The sequence below is a fragment of the Eptatretus burgeri genome, chromosome 4, assembly GCF_056783735.1.
Source record: "Eptatretus burgeri isolate ZD-2024b chromosome 4, Ebu_testis_v1, whole genome shotgun sequence".
Taxonomy (NCBI): Eukaryota; Metazoa; Chordata; class Myxini; order Myxiniformes; family Myxinidae; genus Eptatretus; species Eptatretus burgeri.
In genome coordinates, this window is record NC_140964.1 from 86,783,873 (window position 1) to 86,795,793 (window position 11,921).

The window sequence follows — 11,921 nt, forward strand, 5'->3', positions numbered from 1 at the left end:
ACTCTGTATCCTTTTCTCCTGACAAGGTGGAGAGCTTGCTTTCAAACCTCGAGTCAGATTCTGCAACCGGTCCAGACGGCATCAGCCCACGTGTCCTCAAAGCCTGCTCTTCTGCTCTTGCTCACCCTCTCTCTGTTCTATTCACCCTCTCATTTTCCCAAGGTCATCTGCCATCTGCTTGGAAATCTGCTAACATCACTGCCCTGCATAAAAAGGTGCAAAAACAGATCCCTGTAACTATAGACCAATCAGCCTTCTCCCAATCATCAGCAAGGTTATGGAATCCATCATCGCTTCAGACATGAAATCCTTCCTCTTCTCCAATGGCTTGATTTCCAATCATCAATTTGGTTTCAGACCAGGTCACTCTACCCTAGATATGCTGCTACTGCTCTCCCATCAATGGATGGAGGTCCTCAATGCCAGACAGGAAATCCGAGCCGTATCCCTGGACATATCACGTGCTTTTGACACAGTCTGGCACCCTGCCCTACTCACCAAACTCTCTGCCCATGGTATTCAAGGCCATCTCCACTCATGGCTCTGCAGACTTCCTCTCCTGTCGCAGTCAACGTGTGGCCCTAAATGGAGTTCTTTCATCCCCTCTTCCTGTGCAGGCTGGAGTTCCTCAAGGTAGCGTTCTGGGCCCTGTTCTTTTTCTGGTTTTCATCAATGATCTCTCGGACTCTCTGGAAAATCCTCTATTTCTCTTTGCCGATGACTCAACCCTCTGCCGTACCATCTGTCATCCCTCAGACCGGCAAGCAGCAGCTTCTTCGCTCACTGCAGATCTGGATAAAATCACAAACTGGTCCAACACGTGGAACATGTCTTTCAATCCAGACAAATCTCACACTCTCACTATGTCTCTTCGAAAGGACCGTTTACAAAACCCCCCATCCACTTTCTCAACAATCCTCTGGAAGAAGTCTTTTCTTTCAAGCTTCTGGGTCTCACTATCTGCCATGACCTTTCCTGGGAAAGTCACATTTCCAACCTTGCCTCAAAAGCCAGTCGCCGAATGGGAATCCTCCGTCGTGCAAAGTCCTTCCTCGGCCCTCTTGAGCTCCTGACCACTTACAAAGCTTTTGTCCGTAGCCTGATGGAGTACTGCTCTCCCCTCTGGGCTGGTGCTCCTGCCTCCCACCTTTCTCGACTTCACGCTGTCGAAACCAGGGCTTTTAAGATCATTGGCATCTCCCGCAATGAAGCTGAGTCTTTGGGCCTCTCACTCAATCACCGCAGGTTGGTCGGTGGTCTTTCTGTCTTCTACCGACTCCTCTCCAGCCTTGCCCCCCTGCTCTCTCTGCGATTTGTCCCAACCACATTTCCACAGGGCGCTCAAGGTCCGCCAACAACCCCCTTCTGGTAAAACTACCAAAATCACGAATCACTGCTCATCTTCACTCTTTCATTCCTCTTTTTTCCCGCCTTTGGAATAAACTTCCTCACTCTATTCTTTCCCATTCTTCCCTTCAGGCTTTCAAAACAGCTGTTCACCACCACCTCTTATCTTCCCCCATCCAAATCCTCGATCTTTTCTACCCCTGATAATCCACCCAAGCCCACTTCCTTCAATTCTCCTGCTTTCCTTCCTGAAAGTCCCTTTAATGTCCATCTTCCCTCGCCATGTTCCCCGTCCCATCCCCATCCCTCTCCCTTCCACAGTTCACCTGTGTCTGTTCCCCAATGTTTTGTCCCTTCCACTCCCGCCCCTCTTGTCTCATGCCTCCTTGCTGTGAGTTGTGTGTTAGCTCTCACACGAGCCTCGACCAAGGTATACAAAAAAAAAAAAAAAAAAAAAAAAAAAAAAAAAAAAAAAAAATTTGTTCACCCCTTGGGGAGAGGGGATATTTTTAGTATCAATATTATTTTGTAATGACATTACTATTATGCTATTATCATTTGTTTTATTATTATTACTTTTGTTATTAAAAGTGGCCTTGTAAAAATTGCACGATTAGCTATCTTAACACGAATATACACCTTACCATGATTTCACCCAAGATGGAAAACCTCCTTGGGGAGGTGGCAGAAGGTGTGGAGGTGGGGGTGGCAAATGAAGTCATTAGTCCTGTCAAGTTGAGATAACATTGTATAAGTAACGACCGAATGCATAAACAGTGAGACAGACAAACACGAAATTACATATTTTAGTGTGATTACGAATTATGTATAAACAATTTTTCCAAATGAACTTATTTATTCATAACTGAAGAGATCAAATTAAACACTGTTTTAGTTGAAGGAGGTTACATGTCAGGAATACCTGCAAAAAAAAAAACATGCACAAATCAAAATTCACAAGTATTCAGCCCCTTGGGTTAGTACTTTGTGGAAACAATTTTTGCAGCAATGACTGCTACGAGTCTTTTTGGGTAGGACTCTACCAGCCTCGCACAGTGAGATGGTGAAATATTTTCCCATTCTTCACGTGAAAATTGCTCTGGTTCTGCCAAGTTTGATGGGGATCGTCGATGAAATGCAATCTTCAATAGTGGGGCAGATAACAGCAATTTTTGAGAGGAATCGTGCAAATGATGATACAAGCATCAAATTTGGAACATTTGTTCTCCAGGGGATTCTAATCAAATCTGCCTGATTGGCCATTTGAAAATCTAAGATGGCGGCCATTTTTCAAGATGGCCACCAAGTTAGCCTCCCGAAGTTAACTTTTTGCTTAGAAGTATTTGTAGTTGTCCGATTTGCATGATCTTGGTGTTGACCCCTATGTTTTCAAGCCTGCTGGAGTGGATTTTCCTGTTTTTAAAGCCCCCTGACACACACTTTTACTGATTTTGCACCACTTTAATGATTGTCATATGAAGCTAAGGCCTTTCTGCAACCGGGCCCTGGCTAGTAAATGTTCAAAGTTATGAATACCATGCGAATGTTCCTCTAGTTGCTACTGTCCACATATGCAGCTGCAGAGTGCTGTGCAGGGGAGTCCTGACTGAAAGCACTTGCATATCCGGTTGCAACCGTTCTTACAGGAACACTTGGTCAGTTCTCGGGTAGTGTTGGCTGCAATAGGGGGTAGTGTTGTCCAACATATCTGCCACGTCTCTCCTTTCTGTGTCCATCCCCATTCAGCGGGACTGCTCGTGTGTTGATTGAAGATGGTTGTATGGCCCCAGATGATCCAAGCCTGAAAGGCCGCACACTTTGCATGTTCTCTGAGGGCTGCCTGTGTTGGTGGAATTGAGTTGTATGGCCTCTGCTTGCAGGCAAAGAGATCCAGTCTTGCTTCGTCCACACCAGTGGCTGCGCTTGATCTGTCATACATGAGGACAACGAATCTCTCCAGCCTCTGCAGGTCAATATCACGAATCAATGTTGGATGCTGGCTGAGATTGGTGAATGTTTCAGAAACATCATCAAAGATGTTCCAAGTCTGCCATGCAGTTTTCTTCCCTTTACCACGGAAGGCAGACACGACGTCACATCCAGTGAACGCATGGAAGTATGGGATCCCTCTAGCTTTCTCAGGCCCTATTGCAGAAACTACCTCATGGACTGGAATCCATCTTGCCCTGGCTCCTTGGCCAAAGGCAATCCACATGTTCTCAAGACCTAGTTCCTGTAAGGATGGCAGTACAGATATTGCTATGACTAGTACATCCGTGTCATTAGCCTTAATGATAATGGACTTGCTACCATCCGTCGTTGCATCCCTGGCGTGTACAAATATTCGAGTGTCAGCTTCTTCATGACAACATGGCATCTTGTTGCTAATGAAAGGACTTCAAACTTCAAAGGACTTCAAACTTGTGACTTGAAAGGACTTCATCATGTGTTGCTAATGGCATCTTCTCCTTTTGTGACAATGACTGTGCTTGTCGTCTGTGCTTCACACATCTTTTCCGCAAGGAAGTGAAACAGCTCAGTCTTGTTGCTGTCATCTCAAAGAAAGCTTCTCCAGTTACTTGGGGTCTTACTGGTTCCTGTCACTTCTTCTGATTCCTTGCCCCCTTTTCGACCTTGCCTCGGACTTCAGACTTGACTTCTTGTACACATCAAACACTACGTCCACCCTCTCGTACCTAGCAGCATAGGATTCCACCTTTGGGATGATGTCTTCTTTAGCATAGTCATCAAATATCTTTGAAGTGCATGCAGGTAGGGCATTGATAAGTGCTGAGCCATCAATGATGACTGCATCTCCCCTTGGTTCTCTGTCTGGGATGTTTACTTGCGCTTCAAGAATTTCAGCCAGCTGTGACTTCTGACATGTATGAAGCTTGCCGCTGTCACTGAGAGATGCAGGGTGTGACTGATTATCATCCTTGAAGAATTCTTGCAAGTCACACTGCCTGTTCTGGCATGAGATGAACAGTCGTGAGAACAGCTGACAGTCGTCTTTCAGGACTTTCTCCTTAGAAATTCCCCCAGCTTGCTCTTGTTTGAAGAAAGAAACAATGTTTTTCTTGATTGGATGATGGAAAGGAAATTCCTACTTAGCTGACACTGAACCCCATGCTGAGCTTCACAGCAGTGATGTCACCAATGTGCCTTGGTAGTGCCTGACAATCACTACTTCAAGAAATTCTTACTTGGCGATGAACTGGAAATGTTGATTAAGGGACTGGTAAGTGGCCTGGATTCAATCAGCACATCTGTTTCCTCAACTTCGTGCACTTCGAAAATTTGGAGCTAGATGTACTCCATCACACGCAGAGATAAGACCTTCTGTGTGCTACCCTCATCTAGTTTAGCCCGCGAGCCAACGCGGTTTACCAGGGTGTGGCCGATGCTGTGCACGAGCAACTTATTGGAGCCATAGATGAGAGTTGGGCCAGTGATGAGGACCAGTGCCAGTAGTCCATCCAAGGGATGTAGCTGACTGCTGAAACAAAGGTACTACCTCTCACACTACACCCCTACACCCCATGCATAAGTAGCTACTACTACATACATGTTAAGTCATGAAAATGTATGAAAATCATAAACAAATGTACAAAATCAGAAAAAGTGTGTGTCAGGGGGATTTAAGAACAGGAAAATCCACTACAGCAGGCTTGAAAACATAGGCATCCACACTTGGATCATGTAAATCGGTCAACTACAAATACTTCGAAGCAAAAAGTCAACTTTGGGAGGCTAAGTTGGCGGCCATCTTTAAAAATGGCCGCCATCTTGGATTTTCAAATGGCCAATCGGGCAGATTTGATCAGAAAGCCCTGCAGAACAGAAATGCCAAATTTGATGCTTGTATCATATATAATTTGCACGATTTTTCTACAATCTACTACACTACACTGGGGACAGCCAGAAAACAATATCTTTCTAATCTCAAGTCTGAACTCTCAAACTTGTCTCCCTCCTCCAAATCCTGGTGGCATCGAGTTAAATCTGTTTCAGGTGTATGTTCCCCCTCCATCCCCTCCCTTACCTCAAATGGCTGCACAACTGACTGCACGGGAAAAGGCTGAATGCCTAAACTCCGTGTTTGCTTCTAAATCTTGTGTCCTAAACTCATTGCTTTCTGTACCCATCTTACTCAGTCACACCCAGCTGTCCCTGGACTCTGTGTCTTTTTCTTCTCACAAAGGAGAGAGCTTGCTGTCAAACATCGACTCAGATTCTGCAACCGGTCCCGACGGCATCAGCCCACGTGTCCTAAAAACCTGCTTCTCTGCTCTTGCTCACCCTCTCTCTGTTCTATTCACCCTCTCATTTGCTCAAGATCATCTGCCATCTGATTGGAAATCAGTAAACATTACTGCCCTGCATAAAAAGGTGCAAAACAGATCCTTGCAACTACAGACAAATCAGCTTTCTCCCAATCATCAGCAAGGTTATGGAATCCATCATCGCTTCAGACATTAAATCCTTCCTCTTCTCCAATGGCTTGATTTCCGATCATCAATTTAGATTCAGACCAGGTCACTCTACCCTGGATATGCTGCTTCTGCTCTCCCAATAATGGATGGAAGTCCTCAATGCCAGACAGGAAATCCGAGCCGTATCCCTGGACATATCACGTGCTTTTGACACGGTCTGGCACCCCGCCCTGATCACCAAACTCTCTTCCTATGGTATCCAAGGACATCTCCACTCATGGCTCGCAGACTTCCTCTCCTGTCGCAGTCAACGTGTGGCCCTAAATGGAGTTCTTTCATCCCCTCTTCCTGTCCAGGCTGGAGTTCCTCAAGGCAGTGTTCTGGGCCCTGTTCTTTTTCTGGTTTTCATCAATGATCTCTCCGACTCTGGAAAATCCTCCTTATCTCTTTTCTGATGACTTCACTCTCTGCCATACCATCTACCATCCCTCAGATCGGCAAGCAGCAACCTCTTCACTCTCTTCAGATGTGGATAAAATCACAAGCTGGTCCAACATGTGGAACATGTTTTTCAATCCTGACAAATCTCACACTCTCACGATGTCTCTCCAAAATGACCATCTGGAACTCCCCCCCATCTACTTTCTCAACAATCCTCTTGAAGAAGTCCTTTCATTCAAGCTTCTGGGTCTCACTATCTGCCATGATCTTTCCTGGAAAAGCCACATTTCCAAGCTGGCCTCGAAAGCCAATCACCGACTTGGCATCCTCCATCTTGTTTCCCCTGTGTTTCCCCTGTGAAATTCACAGTAGTTTGTCTTGATCAGTTATTGTTCTGGGAAATCCCCTTGAAGGAAAAGAAGGAAATAATGTTACCAAAGTGACAACTCTAATTTCTTATTCAGAAGTACTAGGAGCAGTCGCAGAAGGTAGGTTTGGACATTCTTTTGCTGAGTTTTTGTTCACCCATTACCTCCAGTCTTTGGAACCATCAACATGAAGAAAACATTCTGGCACTTTGTAAAAGGTGAAGTTGGGAAGATGGTATTATGTAATAATTATGCATTTGCACTGAAAACATGATACACGATAGTGTCGTTAAAACAAAATCTTTGAGGTGGAATTTCCCCCATATTTTCAATTTATTTTTTAATTTTTGTTTTTATTGTAGAGACATTTGTCTCATGGACTTTGTCTTAACGAGCATCAGCATTCGAATAATTCATGCGGTTGTTGAGTAAGTTTAAAATCTCGATTGTGTAGTTTAATGACAGTATGTATAAGTTTCATACAGTCTGAAGGAAAAGTATTTTTTAAAATGAAATATATAAATGAATTTATTCAAGTTATAATACCATATTTCAGATGCATCTCACCACTATTGGTAAGCAGCACTCTATTTATGATGCATGCACAGGGGTGCAGGTGGGAAGGTGTTCAGGCCTGTGCAAACATGGTACGTAAAGGTGTGGGGATTGGGGTCGGTGAAGGAATGTCAAAATCTCTACTGTGTTTGCATACATAATAAATAGATGGTCCCTAAATAGGGTTGCTTGTTGCTTGTGTATACATACAAGTAGGTTAGAGTGAACATGGTTTTCACGAAAATACATAAAAGGTTGAATATTTTAATAGGATCAAAAACTGAAGGTTGTCGTTGCTATTGAAAGCAATTTTTAAAACACTATGTAGCTTTAATCAAATTATTTTCTCAAATTATTTCACTAAATGACAACCAATTCTCTTTGTAATAAAATGAAAGATGAGTAATACTGGCTCTGAACGTCAAAGCTGCTGCTTGCATTTCTTTGCAGCGAAGTGGCACAGTGTGACGTCATGTAAGCTAAACAAAAATGTCAGCAGTGCTCACAGCTTTTAGAGAACCTATTTCTAATTCTTATGTCACCCCATTCTCCATGTGTGTGGTACAGGCCTCACACCACAACAGAGCATCATCCTGGTGGTCGTAATACTGAGCGTGGCATTCATTGCAACACTGGCACTACGCATACGGTACAGAAAAGGGGATGGGTTGTGTAAAGCAAGGGAATGAACAGGATGGATAGGGGGCAGGTGGTATTAAAAACATTAAAGTGCTGGGGGGGGTGAGGGGTGGCAGGATTGTGCACAGGGGAGTGCTTGTTGGGGCTTGGGAAGGATAGGGAAGGATGGGGATTAAGGTCAAGGAGGAGGAAATTTTGTAATGTTTGATTTGACCAGCAGTTACAGTTTTAATAACACCACTATGTCTTCCTTGTTTTTCTCTGTCTTTAATTCCTATGGTTATCTTAAAAAAATTTTTTAATGCTTTAAAAAATATTCATTATGATTTGTATTTCCTAATTCACTATTTCATCTTCACCATCACATCATAATCCTTTCACTTAACCTCCCTCTTGTTTTCTTCTGTTTTGTCATCACCAAGCTGGTCTCGTATAAACCTCCGTCGCCGAAAGAACATGCAGCGTGGAGCGCTCTGGCGTCCAGAACGTATGGGTTGTTATGACTTCACAGACTATGCAGACCAGCCTCCTACATTACTAACGACACCCTCCCGTGCTTGCGACAGTGACGCCTTGCTTTGTCCATATGTGGATCCTGTCCTGCATGATAGTGGGACTCCAAGACACCCCTACGCTCCTTTAGGATATGGTTACCCTGTGGCTCCAGCATCACCTACCAGCTTCCATCGTTCATCATTGCAGCTTTCAATAAGAGAGGCTGCACAGAGTGCTGCTCTTGTGCGTGGTCTTAGCCGGAGGACTTCGCCTGCCGATGTGTTTTCAGCATCACCAGCCTGTATGCATGGTCCCTCATCTTTCTTGGGTCTCTCCGGTTCTGTACTTGAGCAGCGCCCCTCACCAGGTATGCTGCCCACCAAGGACATATTCCCGGTTTACTCTACCCGCCAGGTTTCATGCTCACCTGGCTGTCCTCGGCCACCATCACCTTGTGAGTACGTCAATCTTCCATCAAACAGCACACCTCTAGGCCTGCCTAGCCGTTGTAGCCAGCCCCTGCCTCGGCAGGCTGCTTTTGAAACTCCACTGCCAGCAGCCCCTACCCACAATGGGCATGTCTATGCTGTTTGCTGTGCACCAAATATGTCTCGCTCGCCTTTGTTGCCAAGCACCCGCATCTCTCAGCCTCGTCGTCGTGCCAATACAATGGCTGGTGAGGTGCGGACACAATATGAAGATGAGAATGGATCTCCACTGAAAATCCGACCTCCACTCAGCAGCCAGTCAACTCAGGAGGAATTACCCCCATTGCCACCAAGTGCTGCACTTATCCACCCATGGCCCTCAGAAAGACATGTCATTGAGCGAGATGTAGGATCTCCGCTGCGCCCTCTTGCTGTTCAGCCACCATCTTCACTGCTTCATCTCAACTGCAATTTTCCTGATGATCTGGCTTCATCAGCCCACTTTACTACTCCATCTCACCACAGTCCTCTCTCTATCTGCGGCCCACCAGATTTCAGGCCCAAAACTCGACTGACGCGTGTTGCCTCAGATCCCCGCTCTTGTGTCTCAGAGCCGGCAGCACCGACATCGACAGCATACCGTGACCGGTATAATGCAGCTTCACCAATGTACATCTCAGAATCGCATCCAACTTCAGCTGCTGCTTCTCCTCGTACACCCCGTCCTCGTGGCCGCCCGGGTCCATCAGCAACCAGAAGTCTCCGCAGAGAACCACCAGTCCAACTCTCGGGATGTAACATCCCAGACACAGGGTCACTTCCACGACGTGGTCGAGCAGCAATATCATCAGGTGTTCAACGTCGGGCAGCACGGGCACAACACTCACCACCAGGAGCTGGATGTTATGTGCCATATTCTCCAGAGAAACAGATTAAGGCCTACCAGGCCTTACCTCTGACTGGAGACAGCCGATATGGCCATGGACATTCCAACTCACCAGCTGCTGGTTTTGCCTACTGTGGACAGGTTGGGAACATCTTACAGTGTCATCCTCCTGCACAACCGGCGACAAGGTAGGACACAGAGTTGATTTGGAACTTATATGAATGCCAAGAGTAAGTTTAGTTTATTAAGTTTGTCATAGAAAAGTAATTACAAATCAAAGTTGTCTTTTTGAACTTCACATTAGCGTTATGCTTGTTCAGGAACTTATTGTTTCAAATTAACTGTTTGGATCAGTGAAATTGCCAAGGGAAGTTATTGTTTTATAATTGAGAGGGTAACAGATAGGGTTCCAAAAAAAAAAATTGTCTTCACTCTGTTCAATCAAGTTTCAATTCAAAATTCCACAGTTAGTGGAAGTTAAGAATATATATATATGATAAACAGGAAAAGTTTCCTGCATGGGGCTCGTGTGAAAAGATTCTGAGTCAACCCAGGACGATGAACCCATGGACCACATCATTTACATGCTGACAGCCCACTGAGCTATTGAGTCTTCAGGATATCCTCAGACATTTCTCACACTGACACTGCAAGCTTTATAATGGCTGACATCTTACGAGGTAAACCCCCAGTGTGCGCGCGCGCACACACACACGCACGCACGCACGCACACACACACACACACACACACACACACACGTATGTATATATATATATATATATATATATATATATATATATATATATATATATATATATATAAATATATATATTCTTGATTATAACACCAAGCTTGCACACTAAAAACTCAGCTTGCTGTCACACGATCCCTATGAAATTGCTGTGGCACTTAGCGGACATGTCGACAATGTTTGGGAAGTCTTGGCGTTCCATAGTACCACAAAATTTTTGTCATTCCCCGTGTACGGTCTGTTGTCTGCTACCAGCTATGTTGTACTGCTATCCCATGCATATGCACGGGTATTGCTACTGAATATATATATATATATATATATATATATATATATATATATATATATATATATATATATATATATATATATATATTGAAGACGCGTGACCCGAGGCCTGTGCCAAGCTGGCCGGCGTTGTAGACTCCCGGAGACGGTGGTGGCGAGGGTGGGACCAGGGACCGGGTCAGATTCCCGCCACCCCGGACCCGCAACAATACATGTATGTATGTATGTATGTATATATATATATATATATATATATATATATATATATATATATATATATATATATATATATATATATATATATATATATATATATATATATATATATATATATATATATATATATATATATATATATCCATATATATCCATGGTGTTGGCGCAGTGGTTCGGGCAGCGGCTTGGGATCCAAAAGGTCCTGAGTTCAAGCCCCGTTGGGCCACTGAATTAATATACCAGGGGGTTGACTCAGCCTGTCATCCTTCCGAGGTCGGCGAAATGAGTACCAGTGTACTGGGCCGGTGTATACCCCGGTTAAAATAGGTGTACCAGATCCCTGTGTCGCAAGAGGTGACCAGGGTTGCGTCAGGAAGGGCATCCGGTGTAAAACATGTGCCAAATCACTCTGCGGATCATATTGATGATCCGCTGTGGCGACCCCTAACGGGAGCAGCCGAAAGAAGAAGATATATGTATGTATATATATATATATATATATATATATGTATATGTATATATATATATATATGTATATATATATATATATATATATATATATATATATATGTATATATGTATATATACACACAAGCCGGAAGGCGACATGGGTGGTCGCTATATAATTGCATACTAGTCATAGTTTTTGACGGATCGTGCTGAAAATTTTTGACAAAGAGGTTGATTATAGTGCGCATAAAAGCATGGAAGCTGATTTTTGATTTTCGAAAAAAATATAAATATATTTTTGGGATTTTTTTCAAAAATTTCAAAGTCCCGTTTCCTACGGTGGCGTTCATAGCAACGGTGCTCAAAATCATACAACTATATGCTGGTATGAACCGACCAGTCAAGTTTCATTAAAATCGGTTGACTCCTCTGGCCTCCAGAGCTGTCCATTACATACATACAGACAGATGGAAAACCTGAGAATAACGGTAGTCCAGCGTCCACAATATGTATATATATATATATATATATATATATATATATATATATATATATATATATATATATATATATATATATATATATATATATATATATATATATATATATATATATATATA

At 43.7% G+C, this 11,921-nt stretch overlaps 1 protein-coding gene across 1 annotated transcript in view; it reads left to right on the forward strand.

Moving 5' to 3' along the window:
• Positions 1-11,921, forward strand: part of LOC147028604 (uncharacterized) — a 150,268-nt gene that overhangs the window by 45,669 nt on the left and 92,678 nt on the right. The window contains exons 2-3 of the mRNA XM_085879189.1: positions 7,715-7,796; positions 8,209-9,783. Coding sequence (XP_085735315.1) covers positions 7,715-7,796; positions 8,209-9,783 — 1,657 coding nt within the window. The remainder of the gene's footprint in view (positions 1-7,714; positions 7,797-8,208; positions 9,784-11,921) is intronic.